Genomic DNA, 21786 nt, shown 5'->3' on the forward strand with positions numbered 1-21786 from the left:
CTTATTTTGTTTATTAATTTTTCACACCCATACTGTTAATCATTGTCATGGTGCATTTTAGCATAACATGCTTGTGTGTGTGGGGGGGGATTAGTCTTCCAGACTGCCCATTGTTAAAAACCTCCAAAAAAATATATATTTCATTTTATTTATTTATTTATTTTATTTATTTATTTTTTTTTTTTTTTTCATTTTAAGAATTTATTATTATTATTATTATTCAGGCCTCCATGGAGTCAAAAGTCTCATTATGGGAGGTCCTTCCTAAGAACAAAAGTCTGTCAAGACTCATCGAGGGGAGGTTCCCCCTAAGAAACACAAAGTCTATCATACCACTCCTTAAACTCATTGACCGTTAATGAAAATGAAAGATGAAAGCACAAAACTTTTACAAGACAGTACATTTAGAATTTTATAAGGCTGTGACCATCACATTTCATTTTACCTTTTGTGTCTTACTTAAATAATTTGTTAAAAGTAATGGCCATTTATTAGAAAGACCTAGGTTGAAGGAAATGTTTATAAGGGCCTTTCAGCTAATGGTGAGTTTGAAAGTCTCATGTGAAAGTGCTGTGGGCTTTTTTCTTGCAGAAAGTTGAGTTTTCTATTCTATTCTATTTTTCTATTCTGCTAAGCAACTAGAAAACACATGTATTAACATATATTGATAACATTTGGTTCCTCATAGCAGTGGATTTATAGGAAGCTGAATTACTTGGAAGTTATTGTACCAGACTGGCTACCATCATTCTTCCAGCTTGTGAACACAATCAGCAGATTAATGTTTACTGTCCAGCTTCAAACCTATCAAAACAACTTCTTGCACTTCCCTTTTATTTACATCTGCTTCTATTTTCTGGAATAGTCTACACTGTTTTTCCAAAGGACTATAACGTCCATCTCTTCAAGAAACATGCTTATGTTTCTTGAAGAGATGTTCCTTCCTTTGCCTTAACCTTTGTCCCAGTGGTGGCCGGTGAAAATTTTAAGTGGGGATTCTGCATATACAAAATAAAAATATAAATAAATAATTCTTTTTATCCTAATCAGTAACCAATTTATTAATAAATAAATTTACATATGAAAAAATGGCTTTATTAAAAATATTTCACCCCCACCATGAACAAACACCAATAATAAAAGTTTCGTATCTCACAGAAATAATGCACGCAAGCATATGATACACTGCCAAAACGAGCAGTGTGAGTTGGAATGAACTTGTAACATGCAATCACAAGCACAAATGAATATCGGCAAGTATGGTTTCATTTGGCCAGACACGATACTTTTGACACTGCGTTAGATCGCAGTGTATTTGTTTCGTGTAACGATAATTGAAAAATATAATTCTTTTCATATTTTCAACAGTGACACTTGTCATAATTCAGCATTGTATCTATAATAAATAATTATGTTATTTTAACAGAATAAATTAAGATTTGCAAAAAATAGTTCACCCTCACCACGAACACGCACCAATAATAAGTTTCTTATCCCACAGAAGTTACCTGCGCAAGCATGTTACAAGTCATTCCAACACTGCTCGTTTGAGCAGTGTTGGAATGACTTGTAACATGCAATCACAAGCGCAAACAAATATCGGCGATACTGGCTGCGATTGGTCGAACGTGATAATTCCGACACTGTGTTAGATCGCAGTGTATTTGTTTCGTAATCAAAATCGTTAATCGAACAATTCCAATTATTAACTATTCAATCACTGTCGAAACATAAGCTGTAACCTTTAACATGTTATATTGCATTTATATAATGTTGTAAGCATTGTTCTTATTTATAAACACAAACAAAATTTAAATTTTTCATTTTTTCCTTTGGGTGTGTTGCAGTGCTTATGTATGGGCCGCCACTGCTTTGTCTCCTACACAGACATGCATACAGTACTCATGCAATATAGGTTTTGTAGTTTCTCATTTGTAGGATTGGTAAGCTGTTCCAGTTCACCAAGCCTGACAAGTTGAGGGAAAGATGAGCTGTTATTACACACATAAACACGTCATCACTATGACAGCCATTGTTGATCCACTGCTGGCTGAAGGCTTTTCCAGTATGATTCCAAGACTGTCTGTCAGTGGCTTTTCTTCCTTGTGTCACTCCAGCAAATCTGATGTTTTCATCAATCGATCATTATTTTGGTCGAAATTGTTGTTATTTTCTTTTTCAATTGGAATTTAATCCAGTACTTCTGTTTTCCATCGGTGGTCTTGTCTTTGAGCAATATGCCCAGCCAATTGCCACCTCAGATGTTTCACTCTTTCTATAATGTCAGAGATGTTGGTTTATTCTTATCCAAGTATTGTATTCCTTTTGTGATCCAGTCTTGTGATACCAAGCATGCAAACACATGCATACATACACAGAATAATGTTATTTAAAACCATTTATATTACATAGTTACACTAAAATTGAAGAAAAAATTAAAGATACAAGAATCATTAGTCGCTTCATAAGTATAATTATATCAAGCCTTATTCTGCTTAATTTCAGTTACAATAGCAAACCGTTTGTTATTAATTCAAAGAATATTGACAACCTTTCACACAAGTAATTGAGCTTTATACATCAAATATACCTCACCTTTTTGTGATACACCCTGTTAGGTATCTACCTTGGTTACTGAATGATTTTGGGATTTAGCCAACCAAATTGTATTCTTATTGGCTTAAACCACAATATAATATGATTGTACAACATTACAAAATTATCCTCCCGGGGTTTTTGCCAGGGAACCAGGGAGAACAGCGAAAAGTCAGTTACTGCAACAAATCCTGAAATACACCCCAACTCAACATCACCAGAGTTCATCATCATCATCATCAAATTCCTGCCATGTACCCTCAAGGGGTATACAGGATATGACAGTACTACATGAAAAAATTACATCATTACTAACTTCCTATCTACAATTTTCCTCCAAATCAGTCTGTTACTTGTCAAGACTCCAACATTATCAGATCTTATATTTCTATCGTCTAAGGCACTTTGTACCGTATCAATCCACCTATATCTTGGTCTTCTTCTGGGTCGTTTTCCTGCCAACCTGGCAGAGAACACTTGTTTTGCTAATCTTTCCTCTCCCATTCTATTTAAGTGACCATACCATCTGAGATTAGCTCTGCTAACGCACTCCTGGATGCTGACAATGTCAAGTTCTTTCCTAATATCCTCGTTTTTAATATGATATTGCCATTGATGCCATCTGTTCACGCCTCTAATCTTTCTCAGGACTCTCATATCTGCGGTCTCTAGTCTTTGGTCAAGTGTTTTACTTCTGACCCAGCTCTCAGATCCATAAGTTAAAATTGGTTTGAACACAGTCTTGTATACAGCTAATTTAGTGTTCCGACTAATTTCTTTCTTATTCCATATTAATTTATTTAATTGACTTCCCACGATACCAGTTTTGCTGATTCTGTTGTCTATTTCTATATTTAGTTTACCATCTTCAGTAAAAATTGTGCCTAAGTAGCTGAAATGTTTTACTTGTTCCACAGGTTCTCCATTCACAACACAGTTGACATTTTCAATGATTCTGCCTATTTTCATTGTCTTTGTCTTTTTATTGCTGACCTTCATACCATATCTATTACAACAGCTATTCAATTTAGTCAGAGAATCTTGCAGACTTGTAGCGGATTTATTTAGAAGTATAACATCATCCGCATAAAGCAAAGAGCTGACATTAACATCTCCAATTTTGATATCAGGTTTAATACCACATTCCTTCATAATGTGATCCATATAGATAATGAATAACAGAGGGGATAATGTACATCCTTGTCTCACACCAGATTTAACATTAAACCATCTTCCTGTACTTCCTTCAATTCTAACTGCTGACTCACAACTCAAATAAAGACTAAGTATTGCTTGATATAATGCCCCATTGACACCATATAACTGCAGCGTATTGAATAACTTCTCTCTTGGCACCTTGTCATATGCCTTTTCCAAATCGACAAAACTTAAATACATATCTTTGTTATATTCCCATGCTTTCTCGACTATTTGTCGTAAAGTGAAGATCTGATCCTGACAGCCGCTATTTGGCCTGAATCCAGCTTGTTCTTCACCAAGCTTTTCTTCCACAATTCTTCTCAACCGTTTCTCAAGTATACTTGCATAGATCTTGCCAGGAACACTCAGTAGGGAAATACCTCTGTAATTCTCACATTCAGTTTTATTTCCCTTTTTATATATGGGTACTATGAGAGCTCTACTCCAATCATCGGGAATTCGTCCCTCTTTCCAGGCTTTCTGAACTATGCAGTGCAGCCACTGTAAGACTCTTATACAACCATACTTCAGCATTTCTGGTCGAATATCATCTACTCCTGCTGTCTTTCCACATTTCAAGCCTTTGATGGCTTTTTCTACTTCAAGTATGGATATGTATTCCTGACTGCATGCCTGGTCAGTGTTTTTTATCACTGTGCTGTCATCACTGCTTGTTTCATTTAGCAGTTTTTCAAAGTAATTACTCCATACTTAAAGGATATCTTTTTCTCCTGTTTTCATTTCACCTTTATCATCTCTAATTCCTTTTACAGCACTCTTTCCTCCATTCCTAAGCTTCTTCAACAACCTCCAGAATATTTTGCCACCTTCTTGATATTTATTTTCTATATTCTTGCCAAAGTCCTCCCATAACTTTTGTTTAGCTAGTTTTACACACTGTTTAGCTTTCTTACATTTGTCTCTGTATTCTGTAAGAGTAAAAGCTGACTTATTTGCCAGGAACTTTTGATATGCTTTCTTCTTTTCCTTCACTGCCTCTTTAACTTCCTGTGTCCACCAGGGAGTTCTGATTTTTTTATCCTTGCACACAACCTCACCACATGCCTCTCTGGCAGAATCAATCAATGTTTCCTTCAGAGTTTGTCACTGAATTTCCAAGGTTTGATTCCTATTCTCAAACTCTTCCATTTTCTTTTCAATAATATTTCTGTATTTTAGTCTACAGTTCACATCTGAGAGCTGCTCAACTTTCGCTTTAAAACTTTCTTACATGTTATTCTTTTCAATATGAAATTCAGTTTTATCCTGCTCAAGACTAAATAGTGATCACTTCCAATTTCAAATCCTCTGTACACTCTGGTGTCCTGCACCAGGGAGAAAACATCACTATCAACAATAACATAGTCAATGAGACTTTTCTTATTCCTAGCCTCTTCTCTCCATGTGAATTTGTGCACATTTTTATGTTGGAACATGGTGTTAGTAATAACCAGTCCATGTCCTGAGCAGAAATCCAACAGATATTTGCCATTATTATTAGCTTTGCTCTTTTCTCCAAATTTTCCCAAAATATTTTTGTATGTCTCACAATCATTTCCTACTCGACTATTTAGATCCCCAACAAGGACCAACTTTTCCTTTTTCATTGTGTCAGTTGCTTTTTCTAAAGCCTCAAAAAATTCCTCCACTTCTACCTTAGTAGAACCTTCTGTGGGACCATAGGCACAAATAAGTCTCATTGTCCAGTTCCCCATTCTCATATTTGTCCACATTACTCTACTTGAGACTGACTGCCATTCAAGAAGATTAGCCTCGTATTTTGTGTTGAATACTATGGCTACTCCTTCTTTTCCTTGATTGTCATTGCCTGAATATAACATTTTGTATTTATTGCTCAGAAAGATCTCACCAGTTTTGGTCTTTTTTGTTTCAGTCACCCCTATTTTGTCGATCTGGTACTTATCTAATTCCTCAGCTAGCTCCATTTCTTTGCCATTCAGGCTTCTTACGTTGATAGTACCGATCTTTAACTCTATCACCAGAGTTAAAGATTGGATTCTATCAACATAAGACGCCTGAATGGCAGAGAAATGGAGTTAGCTGAGGAATTGGATATGTACCAGATCAACATAATAGGGATGACTGAAACAAAAAGGACAAAAACTTGTGAGATCTTTCTGACCAATAAATACAAAATGTTATATTCAGACAATAACAATCAGAGAAAAGAAGCAGTAGCTATAATATTCAACACTAAATATTAGGCTAATCTCTTGAATGGCAGGTAATTTCAAGTAGAGTGATGTGGGCAAATATCAGAATGGAAAACTGGACAAGGAGACTTATTTGTGCCTATGGTCCCACAGAAGGTTTCTACTAAGGTAGAAATGGAGGAATTTTTTGAGGCTTTAGAAAAAGCAACTGACACAATGAATAAGGAAAAGTTGGTCCTTGTTGGCGATCTAAATAGCAGATTAGGAAATGATTATCAGACATTCAAAAAAAAAAAAAAAAAAAAAATTGGGAAAATTTGGAGAAAAGAGCAAAACTAATAATAATGGCAAATACCTGTTGGATTTCTGCTCAGGACATGGACTTGTTATTACTAACACAATGTTCCAACATAAAAATGTTCACAAATTCACATGGAGAGAAAAGGCATGGAATAAGAAAAGTCTCATTGGCTATGTTATTGTTGATAGTGATGTTTTCTCACTGATGCAGGATACTACAGTGTACAGAGGATTTGAAATTGGAAGGGATCACCATTTAGTCTTGAGGGATAAAATTGAATTTCATATTGAAAAGAAGAAAATGTAAGAAAGTTTTAAAGTGAATAAAAGTTGAGAAGCTCTCAGATGTGAACTGTAGACTAAAATACACAAACATTATTGAAGAAAAAAGAGTTTGAGAACAAGAACCAAAGCTTGGAGATTCAGTGGCAAATCCTGAAGAAAACATTGATTGATTCAGCCAGAGAGGCATGTGGTGAGGTTGTCTGCAAGGATAGAAAAATCAGAACTCCATGGTGGACACAGCAAGTTAAAGTGGCAGTGAAGGAAAAGAAGAAAGCATATCAAAAGTTCCTGTCAAATAAGTCAGCTTGTGCTCTTAGAGAATACAGAGACAAATGTAAGAAAGCTAAACACTGTATAAAACGAGCTAAACGAAAGTCATGGGAGCACTTTGGTAAGAACATGGAAAATAAATATCAAGAAGTTGGCAAGATATTCTAGGGGTTGTTGAAAAAGCTCAGAAATGGAGGAAAGAGTGGGGTTAAAGGAATTAGAGATGATAAAGGTGACATGAAAATACGGAAAAAAGGCCATCAAGAGCATTAAATGTAGAAAGGCAGCTGGACCAGATGATATTTAACCAGAAATGCTCAAGTATAGAGATATAAAAGTCTTACAGCAGCTGCACTGCATACATCAGAAAGCCTGGACAGAGGCGATGAATTCCAGATATTGGAGTATAGCTCTCACAGTACCCATATACGAAAAAGGGAAATAAAGCTGAATGCGAGAATTTACAGAGGTATTTCTGTTTGAATATCATCTACTCCAGCTGCCTTTCTACATTTAAGGCTTTTGATTGCCTTTTCTTACTTCAAGTATGGATATGTATTTCTAACTGCATGCGTGATGAGTGTTTTTTTACCACTGTGCTGTCACTGATTGTTTCATTTAGCAATTTTTCCAAGTAATTACTCCTTACTTCAAGGATATCTTTTGCTCTAGTTTTCATGTAACCTTTATCATCTCTAATTTCTTTTACAGCACTCTTTCCTCCATTTCTGAGCTTTTTCAACAGTCTAGAACATTTTTTCACTTTCCTGATATTTATTTTCTATGTTCTTGATAAAGTCTTCCCATGACTTTTATTTAGCTAGTTTTACACGGTGTCTAGCTTTCTTAAATTTGTCTCTGTATTCTCTAAGAGCACAAGCTGACTTATTGCCAGGAACTTTTGATATGCTTTCTTCTTTTCCTTCACTGCCTCTTTAACTTCCTGTGTCCACCATGGAGTTCTGATTTTTCTATCCTTGCAGACAACCTCACCACATGCCTCTCTGGCTGAATCAATGTTTTCTTCAGGATTTGCCACTGAATCTCCAAATTTGGATTCTTGTTCTCAAACTCTTTTGTTTTTTTGTTGAATAATATTTGTGTGTTTTAATCTAGTTCACATCTCAGAGCTGCTCAACTTTTATTCGCTTTAAAGCTTTCTTATTTCTTCTTTTCAATATGAAATTCAATTTTATTCTGCTCAAGACTAAATGTTGATCACTTTCAATTTCAAATCCTCTGTACACTCTAGTGTCTTGCACCAGTGAGAAAACATCACTAGCAACAATAACATTCATTTAGAATTTTCTTATTCCTTGCCTCTTTTTTCCATGTGAATTTGTGAACATTTTTATGTTGGAACATTGTGTTAGTAATAACCAGTCCATGTCCTGAACAGAAATTCAACAAGTACAGTGGGTGATCGGTTAACGAACAGTTCAGACAACAAACACATGTTCAGATAATGAACACCTCACAGAACAAACACAAGAAGAAGCGACGCTGTGTGTAAGATTTGTAGAACTGTATTTTACTGCCATCTATGAATGGTTTCTGGAACAAGACTTTGACAGTTGTATACATAACCTTTTTGTGCGTTAGTTGATTTCTGTTCTCCGAATTTTTGTAAGTGCTTTTCTGAACTTTTTATTTAATAACAAAAAACTGATAATATTATGGAGCCTAAAAAAGAGTGGCGTATCAAGAACTGTGCTCACCATAGAAACCAAGCAAGAGATAACAGCCAAGATAGAGAGTGGGCAGATGTATGATGTTGTTAGGCAGTATGGCTTGAACAGGTCTACAATAGGCACAATCTTAGCTATGAAAAATATAATCAAGAAGACTCAAGCAACTAAAGGAGTAACGAAAATCACATCTGAGAAACAAAGATGTGCCATCCATGAAAAAATGGAGAATTGCTTTTAGTTTGGATAAAAGAAAGGGAAATGAAAACAGATTATTATTATTATTATTATTACTATTATTATGGGCAACTCCAGGGAGTCATTAGACTCATCGAGGGAGGCCCCAAATCATATTCATCACAACTATTTGACATTCATACAGTATCTATCATACCTCGCCTTAAACTCATTCACTGTCACAGCATCCACCACAGACTCAGGGAGCGCATTCCACTCATTCACTACTCTAAAAGTAAAGAACCCAGCTCTAACACCTTTACTAACCACACTTTTGCCCAGTTTCCATGGATGTCCCCTAGTCCTCCCACAACCAGCCCTGTTCTCAAAAATATCTTCTGAATTAATTTTATAGAAACCCTTCAGTAATTTGAATGTCTCAATCATATCTCCCCTTCTCCGCCTATTAACCAATTTTTGCAACCCACAAATCCTCAACCTGTTCTCATACGGTTCATTCCACAGACCTGCTATCATCTTGGTCACTCGCCTCTGGATCCTCTCCACCTCCTCCCCATCAAGAAGAAACCTAGGTGACCAAATCTGAGCACAGTAGTCTAGATGGGGTCTTATCAAGGCTCGATACAGAGGAACAATAACCTGCTTGTCTCTGCTTGTCAACGTATTCTTCAGCAACCAAGTGATTTGATGAGTTGTTTTGGTCACTTTTGCAATGTGTCCCCTAAATTTCAATTCCTTATCTACCAACACTCCTAAATCTCGTGCCTCATCAATTTCCTGGAGCACGGTTCCACCATTATGTGGCAAAATGCATAACCTTACATTTTGCCACATTAAACTGACATCCATTCTCCTTAGCCCAGACCTCCAATCTATCCAAATCATCCTGCAAAATTCTGACATCATCTGCATTCACTATTGCCCTACCCAACTTCGCATCATCCGCAAACAAATGAACTGTTCCTCTCAGATCATTTCCTATATCATTTATGAACAAATTAAACAGCAGTGGTCCAAGAACAGATCCTTGTGGCACACCACTAGTCACTGGCCGTCTTGTGGACTCTACTCCCGAGTAAACCACTCTCTGATATCTCTCCGTCAACCACCCTCCTATCCATCTCACCAACCCTATGTCCATTCCCATATGCTGCAATTTACTGATTAGAATTCCATGTGGAATCCTGTCAAAGGCCTTGGCAAGGTCCAGTAGAATCACCGTAAACCCATTACCCTTATCCAGTTCAGCCGTCACTGTGTTATAATACGTGAGCAAGTTACTGAGGCATGACCTACCCTTCACAAAACCATGCTGTCCCCGATACAGTATCCCATTTTCTTCTATCCAATCCTGTATTTTCCTCTTGACTATTTTCTCTAAGACCTTGACAATGATTCCTGATATGCTAATCGGTCGGTAATTTACAACAGCAGTCTTGGAACCACCTTTATGCAGTGGAACTATTTTCCCCTCTTTCCACCCGCTCGGGACTAACCCAGACCCGAGATTCAAATTAAACAAAATGGTCCAGGGTACTGACAATTCTTTAGCTGCTTCTCGTACAACACGAGCTGGTATATCATCCAATCCCACAGATGTATTGACATTGAGGTTATGCAATAGACTACTCACCTCCACTTCATTAACCACAATTCCCGCATAATCTACTGGTTTATTCGTTTCTGCAATGTCACCACCTGGATGATATACTTTTGCAAAGTGCTCACTCAGTAACTCAACTATCTCAACTGATTCAATTACCTCCCTACCATCGGCACTCTTTAAAATCAATCTGCCATGTACATTTTTCCTTTTACTTGCTACATATCTAAAAAACTGTTTAGGATTCTCTTTAGCCTGCATGGCCAATGTTCTTTCGTAATCCTTTTTTGCTTTTCTTACCACACTCGTCACCCTTCTGGCCTGCGCTTTATACCGTTCATGTGCCTGCCGGTCACCCTTCTCCTTAAATTCCCTCCATAGTTGTTTCTTTTTTTGCAACTCAAGCTTAATGATGTTATTCATCCATTTAACCCCTACTTGATTTATTATTCGGACTCTAGGTATACAGTCAGATGTAACTAGTATGACTATCATTCAAGAGAAGGCTAGAGAAATTTTTGAAGAACTGAAGAAACAAACTCCACATTCGTCACACGAGGAGATAGAATTCAAGGCTACCACTGGATGGTTTGCAAAATTTAGAAGGAGTCTGGCATTAAACATGTTGTAATGCCTATTGGACAATGCACCAGGACATCCAAAAGACCTTGAAGATAATTTGCTGGAAGACTTTCCCTGGCTGACAGTTCAGTTTCTGCCTCCAAATACCACTTCGTTGATTCAGCCAATCGATCAGGAGGTTATTGCGGGTTTCAAGAAATTGTACACTCACGTGCTGTTTCGTCGGTGTTTTGAAGCATGCCAGTTCTCCTCAACAATGACATTAAAAATGTTTTGGAAAGAAAAATTTGATATTCTTGAAGCTATCTGGCTCATTCAAAAGGTGTGGTCAGAAGTCACTCAACGATAGTTGAATTCTGCTTGGCGAAAGCTGTGTCCATCCTGCATTCAGGGAGACGGGAGATGATGTTGCTGAAATTATGGATGAAATTGTGACAACTGCTAGAGATCTGGAATTGGATGTGAATGAACATGACATTGAAGAGCTCATAATGGAACACGAAAATGTTCTGGTGACAGAAGAACACCAAGAAACTCAGCGAGATGTGTTTTCTTCTGAAAAAGAGGAAGACTAAAGATGACCAATGCCGACATATGCTATTAAAGATCTTTTAAAGAAGTGGGAAGATGTCAGAATAATGGTCTTAGAATGGCACCCAAACCAGGTTGAGGTCAATAGGCTTGGGGATCTCTACAACGCCAGTGCTATTAATCACTTCTGAAAAATCCTGAAGAAGAGAGAAAAGCAATTGACATTGGACAGATTCTTTAATGCCCCATAAACGAGAAAAAAAACATGCCTGAAGAAAATGCAAGACTGTGCAAGTATTTATTATTGTTTTATTATAAATAAACGTAGTAAGAAATTATATAATTTTTTATTTTTTTTTTTGGGTCTCCATAACGAATTAATCAAATTCCCATAAAAGTCTATAGTAAATCGATGATCGGTTAACGAACAATTTGGGTAGCGAAATCGTCTTTGAATGGATTATGTTTGTTAACCGATCATCCTCTGTATTTCCCATTTTTATTAGCTTTGCTCTTTTCTTCAAATTTCCTTTTTTTTTCTTTTTTTTTTATGTTTGACAATTATTTCCTACTCTGCTATTTAGATTCCCAACAAGAACCAACTTTTACTTTTTCACTGTGTCAGTTGCTTTCTCTGAAGCCTCAAAAAATTCCTCCACTTCTACCTAGAACCTGCTGTGGGACCATAGGAACAAATAAGTCTCATTGTCCAGCCTCCCATTCAAGAAGATTAGCCTCATATTTAGTGTTGAATACTATAGCTACTGCTCCTTTTCTCTGATTGTTATTGTTTGAATATAACATTTTGTATTTATTGCTCAGAAAGATCTCACCAGTTTTTGTCTGTTTTGTTTCAGTCACCCCTATTATGTCGATATGGTACTTATCCATTTCCTCAACTAGCTCCATTTCTTTGTCTTTTCAGGCTTCTTATGTTGATAGTATTGATCTTGGACTCTGGTGGTGTTGAGTTGGGGTGTATTTCAGGATTTGTTCCAGTAGCTGACTTTTTGCTGTTCACCCTGGTTACCTGGCAAAAACAATAGGGGCCTTGTTTAACTGCGCAACACCTCCAGTTGGCATGAAATTCTGTTATGTTGTGGTTTAAGCCAATAAGTATATAATTTAGTCAGCTAAATCCCAAATTTGCCTGCCCATCCTCGTTCCTTCAGTATCCAGGTAGATAACCAACCGAGTGCATTATGAGATGGTGAGTATTGGACATTAGGTCAGAAGCCAACACTGAATTAGCTGTATACAAGATAGTTTTCAATCCATTTTTAACTTAGTCCTAAGAGAGATTAGAAGTGTGAACAAATAGCATCAGTGGCAATATCATATTAAAAATGAGGAAATTAGGAAAGAACTTAACATTGTTAGCATCCAGGAATGTGTTAGCAAAGCTAATCTCAGGTGGTATGGTAACTTAAACAGAATGGGAAAAGAAAGATTAGCAAAACCAATGTTCTCTGCTAGGTTGGCAGGAAAAAGACCCAGAGGAAGACCAAGATATAGGTGGATTGATACAGTAAAAGTGCCTTAGAAGACATAAAAATAATATCTGATAATGTTGGAGTCTTGACAGGTAACAGATTGATTGGGAGAAAAATTGTAGATAGCAAGTTTGTAATGATGTAAGTTTTTTATGTAGTACTATCATATCCTATACACCCCCTTGAGGGTACATGTCAAGAATTTGATGATGATTTTGGTTGATAAATCTACTGCACCATGTAATCAGAATATAGAGCTAGATAAGGAGATTTATTCAATGTTGCATGAATAAATCTTGTGTTCGATTATAAATTTTTCATTCAATTATTCTGCAAGTCTTTGTTAACAACTGTGGTCATTTATTTTGAAAATATTTTACTTACACCCTCTTTTTTTTTTTTAAGTAGCATAATTATTAAATAGAACTACAGACATGATGCATTTAGCATCATGAATTATGCCAATTATAGTAACATAATTCAGTATGTCATTCGACATACTGAATTAAAACGGTGTAAGTAATTCATTTAGCAAAATGTAAAAACTAATGTAATACTGTACTTTTTTATATTTTGCATTTCTAGTATGTAATTTGCATCTTTTTTGCCACTACAAATTGTCTGATGTAAGCCAAATTTGAGCTTACAAAACATTTTGTCACTTGCATACACAACTATGATAAAATAAACTCCCTCACTAACAAACTACTGAAAAAAATCCCACATAAAGCTCCTTAGGCACAATGCTGTACTAAAAGAAATTCACTATAGAAAACTATTCCTATGGTCTCTGTGAGTTTGATATAGTGAGACAATCGACTGTATATATGCATGTGGATGAACAAATGAAATTTGTTTTGTCCATGTTCTCAAAAGGCTTATGAAAATATGGATGTCCATAACAATTAACATATTTTGCTGCTTCAGTGTAGCAAAATATGTTGTGTTTGGTGGCTTCTGGAGGGGAATGGGAGAAAGAAGAAGCCTGATAATCTTTCTTATAAGCTATAGAAAATTTGAGTATCCTTTTTCAAATTTTGTTTTCTGTCTCTACATTCCCACATTGCCTACTAGTGATTTTGAAATAAAGTGCGAAGTATTGCATAATCTAATAAACAACTCCCATACATTGTGCAAAATCAAGCATTTATTCCTACTAAGAGTTTCAAATGAGTAAATAACTATTCTAAATTCCTTAAAATGACAAAGTATAAAAATGGTCTTCCAAATATGTCACAGTAGGTCTGTTCTAGTCTAGCATTGTTGCTTTGCAAATGTGGCATATGGTTAAAGCTAAGGTTACTTGTCTTTAATGAGCAACATTGCTTATATATATCCTCCCTAATTTCATGATGTTTCTCAGTTTGACTAATGTAAAGCCTTCTGCAGGAATAATAGATTTTGTAAACACCTGGGTATTGTTTGGAAAGGATTTCTATCTTTAAGAAGTAACCTCAGCAAACTGCATAGTTTTTTGACCTGTTTTGTAAGTAACCCTGACATTTTTAATCTTTTTGTTAAATAGCAATGCAACTAAAAATTACACTATCACAGGGACACCTCTTATCTAACAGCTGCATTTGAGCTTCATACATATAACAACTTGTAATTGGTACACAATAAATAACGGAAAAAACTCACGTAGAAAGATTATTTATTCTCCTAACTTAAACAGATCCGACGGCTTACGTCTGTCCCCTTTATGGGAGATAGTACTTTACAAATCAGCTAATCTTTCCTAACTTTTTATTGTATTAATTTTTTTTTTTTTAAGGAAAGTTATTGACCTTTTTAGTTATCTTACACCAGCTACTTAGGTGGCGCTTTTTGGAATTGTCAGTTAGTGTTTAATTTTGAGCTTAATGTACTGAGGATGCCTGTGACACACAGGTGAAAATTATACTAATAAATAATCTTTCTACGTGAGTTTTTTCCGTTATTTATTGTGTACCGATATGTCTACTCACGGTTTACCTCTTTTAAAACTTGTAATTGGCCCACTCTGGATAACCAGTAAAGATAAATTAGTTATATCAGAGAGATCTACTTCTGTCTTTTTTTGTTGTTGTTGTCTCTCAAGATGCATGATGCTCTATTTCTCAGTGTTGGTGCCACCTTAATTTCTGCCTTAATTATTAAAGGTTGTTTGTTGTATACTAACTTATCCTGTTATTAATTAAGCCATCTAATATTTTCCCCTAAGTTTACAGATTCTTTCCCCAAGCCTATGTATTTGATGTTTTACTTTGCTACTTATGAAAACCAAATTTTATTTTTATATATTTTATTAACAAATTACACACACACACTTGCTTGGAAAGAAATCAACAGACACTCACATGGGCAAGGTGCATCGTGCATGTAATGAGTCGCATGTTTGTAGCCAGTATGAATTGGAGGAATATGAAACTTCCAAGTCAGTGTAACTGTCTAGTGAAATGGCTGTGAGAAGAGAACTGATGGAGTTTGAAAGAGTCATTGAGATACTATCCCATGTTGCCATCAACCTATCTGTTCGGCCAATTGTTGATATATTGGGCCATCTCAAGTCAAGTTGCTGATGCCATACTGAAATGGAAGTACAGGGAGTCCACTGCAAGAGATACCTGTAATGGACGACCCACCATGCTCACTGAACATGATTATGAAGGATAATATGTAAAAACCATCATTTGTCAGCCGACACATTGACACTTCTAGCATTGACTGGAACACAAATCTGCACAAAAACATTCAGAACCAATGCTCATAACATGGGTTTCCATGGTATGACTGCAATATGCAAGCCCCCCCATATTAACCGTACCAACATACTGCATTGTCTTCAGCGGTGCAAAGAGCATGTACAGTGGGACGTGGAAGCTTGGAAAGCTGTGTTATGAGGCGACGAATCACGCTACACCCTCTTCCAAACAGGTGTGGGATGGCAGACACCTGTTGAATATCTCTTAGCAATGTGCATAACCCAACTATGAAATTCTGAGGTGGTATGGTCATGTTTTTCCTGCTATGAACATTGAGGTCCATTGAGGAAGCATAGCATAGATAATGCAATGCTTCCTGCTTTGTGACATTTCTACAGAACTGACCAGTGTCTCTTCAGCAAGACAATACACTGTGTCATAAGACTTCTGCTGTAACAGTGTGGTTTGTGGACATGAACACCACCACACTTGACTGGCCTCTACAGAATCCTGATCCCAACATTATTGAAAATGTGTGGGATGAACTGGAGCATTGGGTGAAGTCAAGAGACACCTGCCCCACAACAGTTCTGGACCTCTTTACATGCCTGCAGAAAGAACAGTCCAAAAGAATGGTCTTCCTATCTGGTGCTATCCATGTCCACTTATGTATTTTTTTATGTTGGAAGAGACTCCCTTCTATTACAAGCTGGTTGAACATACAAAAGTCTATAAGCAACTCTCCGTTTTAATTTATTTCTCCTTCTGCATTCTTTCCAATAACAGTTTTTTATTAGTATTATCATTTCCAACCTTAGCATTAAAGTCTCCAATTATAAGTTGCATATCTTTTTCATTTGTTTTTTCTATACTTCTCTGTATTGTTATAGAAATTATCCTTTTCTTCCTGGATCATGTTGTTTGTTGGCGCCTATATAGCAGTTATTGTGATGTTCTGCTTGCCAGCTTTAGTATTAGTCTTCTTACTATTCTTTTTGATATTGGGTTCGACTCCATTAGTGCACCATGAGCTTTCTTTGTCATCATTAGTGCATCCTATTGTGTGGTCATTCGTATTTTGGTTCCCAGCCTTAATATTCTTTCCGATATTGGGTTCCACTTCATTAGTGCACTATGAGCTTTCTTTGTCATCATTAGTGCACTCCTTTTCTGTGGTCATTCGTATTTTGGTTCCCAGAGTAGATTAAGTAGTGACCAGAGTTTTGATTTTTCCAGTTCCTATCCATCTCATCTCACTTAATCCCATTATTTCTTATCTGTATTTTTCTTGAACTCTTGAGACTTGGTACGTTTTCCCAGTTTCAGACATGGTGCCAACATCCCAGTCTAAGTTTGTGTTTTGATAAGGTGTCTGTCACTTTCTTCTGCATCTCTGCTTCCCCAGAAGGACTTTCACAGAGATGCCTCGTGTTCGTGGCAGTTCGTATTCTATTTTCTTTATCCACTATCACATTTTGGAAAGTTTCAGCTTGCATAGCAAAATTTTTTTTCTCAGACTGCGATGCTATCCCTGTGCTCAACCCTCCCCATTTATCCAGGCTTGGGACCAGCATGCCAAGTTTTCACTTAGCATGGCTGGTTTATAAAAATTCATAACATTAAAATATTGGGTCTTCTGTCATTAAATACAAAATATATGCAAAGGCAGAAATTAAAATATTTTAGTCAGACTCAGACATAACAGAGAACTTGACTATCTTGTTCTGGCAAATCAAACCACATGCATCAAACTTCATGAATCCTTAACTTCACTAAGGGAAACAGCAGCAACAAATTTTATCGCACACAATCACACTAGAAAATGACAACTCATACCTTTTGTATTCAACATATGCCTTGCCTCAAGCATAACGTTTTTAGTACTTGTTTCAAGTACAAAAAACATTAACAGTTTACTTCATAAAATACAGCTATCCAGCACTGAAACAAACAACAGCTGTATGGAATGTTTCAGCATTTTCACTTGACAACTATCAGTCCACAAACAGAGAATAGCTTTCCATCTAATCTTCACTCAAAAAAAAAAATAATAATAATAATACAACAGTGAAGATACCTAAACTCCTCAATAGGAACTTGAAATAATAAGAAATGTAAAGAATACAACTATTCATTCCTTATGTTTTTTCTGTATTTCTTATATTTTCCAACTCTATCTTATTTATATCCGTTCCTTTTTTGTACAACATCTCTCTCTGTGTAAATTATATCTTCTCTCTCTCTCTCTCAACTATTCATTTTATATCACAGTAAAGCATATGCTGTATTCTCTCAATTGTGACTGCATGAAATAATATCATGACAGCCAGGTATCACAAATGCTGAAGAGAAGGTTTTTCAGCAATGGCAAACTGGATACATTTATTTACAGTGTGATGAAGTTTCTTTTCCACTTGATGATTATTTCATTGCACTCAGTATAAAAAATTGTTTACAGGTATTTTAATTTCAACAACATAGGAACGTATGTATGTATATCTTGCAACTTCTTCATGCTGCGGAATGGTAAGCTGTTTGCACCGATAACCTATCCATTAGATGAGGTTAAGGTTAACAGCCTCTGTAGTTGACCAGTAATATCAAAACCACAAGCATTGCTGCTATATTATTTTACAATAAAATATCGGTTTAGTAAATATTTTCCATAAACAAAATTCTTGAATATTCTGATTATTATACACACATATTCACAAGAATAGAGTAATTTTATTAATGCAAAAAACCAGAAACTATCTTGTAATTATCAATGCATCAGCATGGCTTAATTCTGTATAGGATTGACATTCTTTGTTACAGCTTCACCTTGTGATCATGCTGATGCACTGATGATGACCAGTTAGTTTCTGGTTGAAATATTTGCAGTAATAAAATTACTATATTATTGTGAATATGCGTGTAATAATAATTGTGATAATGGCACATGTTGCATTAAAAATTCATTAGTTAAATATCCTGGTTTACCACCCTCTTGTCTTTGTTGATCAAAATATCTAAAAGCAGCAATTTATTATTTCTTTCCAGTTTAATTTAAAATATTATATTTTGATAACTTGTGAAGCAAAAAAGATTTAGTTCAGAATTACTATTTCCAGACAATGAATATGCCATTGGTATATTCACTGAATAGGATTTAAGTTGTCATTTAAAGACTGTTTCTTGGTATCTTCCCATAGTTGATTAGCTATTAGGCCACAAGAATCTTACTATTGCCAAACATCATCATCAGCCATTGTTGATCCACTGCTGGATGAAGGCCTTTCTAAGATTACTCCAAAACTCTGTCCATGGCTCTCCTTTTCCATGTCATTCCTGCAAATCTGATGATATCATCAATCCACTGTGATTTAGGTTGACATTGTGGTCGTTTTTCCTCTCTTGGAATCCAATTCAGTACTTCTTTTGTCCATTGTTGATCTTGTCTTCGAGCAATATGCCCAGCCCATTGCCACTTCAGATGTTTCACTCTTCCTATAATGTCAGAGACTTCGGTTTGATTTCTTATCCATGTATTCCTTTTGTGATACCAAGCATACTTCTTTCCATGCTAAATTGTGTTGTATTGTTAAACATATTGTTGGTTAAATCTATAGATCTGGTCTTTCATTGGGGGGGGGGAGGCAGAGTCTATTCCATTATTTCTAGAAAAAATTGATTTTCAAATTGAGACTCTCATTCATTCCTGAAATACTTTAGTAATAACTCTCTGATTAATGCTAAGAGAACTTTGAAAAGAATATATTTTTAAAAACTAATTCAGGAGTAATTGTAGATGAACTTTTAGAAGTTGATCAGTAGTGTTAGTTTGTTATATGAAGAATAAGGATATTTTCTTCTTCTGTTGATAAATCCACCATGTTCCCCAAAACCTGTTAACAACTCAAAAATCAGTCACCATCCATTTTCACTAAGTGAGCTCAAACTCATTGTATTAAATACTCCTCATCATTCCTTCTCTACAGTATCTTGTTCTACCTGGAATGAGAGAGAGAGACTACAATCTTTAGGTGCAAAGTACATATTGATATTTGTCTCCATAACTCTTGTCCCATGTGGTGCTGGTGCTTTATATTTTTTAGCCTTTTACGTCTGAATTACTATTTTTTTTAAAAAAAAAAAAAAGTGCTAAACTTTTTTACTATATTGGCTTATCCAGTACATATATTAAACATAAATCAGGATTGTTTTTCCAAATGTTAAGAAATGATTTCTTGTATGTTTTAATTTATAAATTAAAAACAAGCCTATCCAGCATTAAGTTAATACCTTATTCTTCAAATCACTTTTTAAATTAATCTAGAAATAAATGAAAAATAAAAGTTTGCTTTTTTTTTTGTTGCATTTATCTTTTTAATAGTGATGACAGCTTAGGTTACGAATATCCATTTACTCTGAAAGCAGTACAGAAGGATGGCTTCTTATGTGCATCTTGTCCATGGTATAGGTAAGAATTTATTGAAAAGTACAGTTGCTGTTATAGCTACAGATTGTTAACATTTGAAATACTCTACTGTATTGGCTTGTATAGAAAGTTTTTCCTCCCTTCTTCCTTTTTTTGTCTTTACACATTTATATAAGCATACTACTTTTTTTTAATGGAACAGAATCATAAAGAGATAAGAATGGGATGAGGGAGTGTAACAATCCACCTAAACATTTAATAGTCAGTTTGTAATAATGAAGTGGAATATGTTCCTTACTATACATATTGAATTAAATGGAAAGAACCACAAGATATGAGTTATTAGTACTATTTGTAATTTGCTAATGATATCATCATTCAAATTAGAATTAAAACAATAAGGAAACAGTTATATTTGAACAGTATGCATAAAATGTAGATCACATGGTAAATACTGTAAGTGTAAATAAGGAAAAAGTATTGATAATTATCATAATTTTTTAAAACTTAGAGAGAAGAAAACAAATCGTGTTTTTCGTTTCAGTCTGTATTGAAAAAGCGAAGCTTATACATGAATTACTACTGTGCATACATTAAGATTCTTACACTTCCTTTATCTTCGTTCTCTTCTTACATTAACATTCTTGCACTTGGTGATATTAGAATGGTCTAATTAGAGCTTTCTATTTCTGTTATGCTAATAGTTAGCTCTTTTAGCAGCATTTTCTCATATTAATAGTCAACAGCTGTTCAGATTTAAAGTTTGGGGTGGGGGAGGGGACTGGAGGTTAAAATAATCCCAAGAAGAGGAATTTCATCATCATCATCAAATTCATGCCATGTACCCTCAAGGGGTGTACAGGCTACGGTAGTACTACATGAAAAATTTGCATCATTACTAACTTCCTATCTAATTTTCCTCCAAATCAGTCTGTTACTTGTCAAGACTCCAACATTATCAGATCTTATATTTCTATCGTCTAAGGCATTTTTCACCCTATCAATCAACTTATATCTTGGACTGGGTCTCTTCCTGCCAACTTGGCAGAGAACACTTGTTTTGCTAATCTTTCCTCACCCATTCTGTTTAAGTGACCATACCACCTGAGATTAGCTCTGCTAACGCATTCCTAGATACTGACAATGTCAAGTTCTTTCCTAATATCCTCATTTTTAACATGATATTTCCATTGATACCATCTGTTCACACCTCTAATCTTTCTCAGGACTCTCGTATCTGCAGTCTCTAGTCTTTGGTCAAGTGTTTTACTTCTGACCCAGCTCTCAGATCCATATATTAAAACTGGCTTGAACACTTAGTCTTGTATACAGCTTATTTAGTGTTCCAACTAATTTCTCTCTTATTCCATATGAATTTATTCAATTGACTTCCTACCATACCAGCTTTGTTGATTCTGTTGTCTATTTCCATATTTAATTTACAATCTTCACTAAAAACCATTCCTAAGTAGCTGAAATGTTTTACTTGTTCCACATGTTCTCCATTCACAACGCAGTTGACATTTTTAGTGATTCTGCTTATTTTCATTGTCTTTGTCTTTTTATTGCTGACCTTCATACCATATCTATTACAACAGTTATTCAATTTAGTCAGGGAATCTTGCAGACGTAGTAGATTTATTTAGAAGTATAACATCGTCCGCATAAAGCAAAGAGCTGACATTAACATCTCCAATTTTGATATCAAGTTTAACACCACTTTCCTTCATAATGTGATCCATATAGATAATGTACATCCTCAT

General features: G+C 35.5%; 1 protein-coding gene across 2 annotated transcripts in view; it reads left to right on the forward strand.

Moving 5' to 3' along the window:
- The window catches only part of Usp32 (Ubiquitin specific protease 32), an 808142-nt gene that overhangs the window by 662056 nt on the left and 124300 nt on the right, over positions 1–21786 (forward strand). For both annotated transcript variants that reach the window (XM_090413901.1, XM_090413902.1), the window contains exon 29: positions 19979–20065. In XM_090413901.1, the coding sequence (XP_090270027.1) occupies positions 19979–20065 (87 nt within the window). The remainder of the gene's footprint in view (positions 1–19978; positions 20066–21786) is intronic.

This window comes from Typopeltis vanoorti, chromosome 24 (genome assembly GCF_054136105.1).
Source record: "Typopeltis vanoorti isolate ZY-2024b chromosome 24, IOZ_Tvanoo_1.0, whole genome shotgun sequence".
NCBI lineage: Eukaryota > Metazoa > Arthropoda > Arachnida > Uropygi > Thelyphonidae > Typopeltis > Typopeltis vanoorti.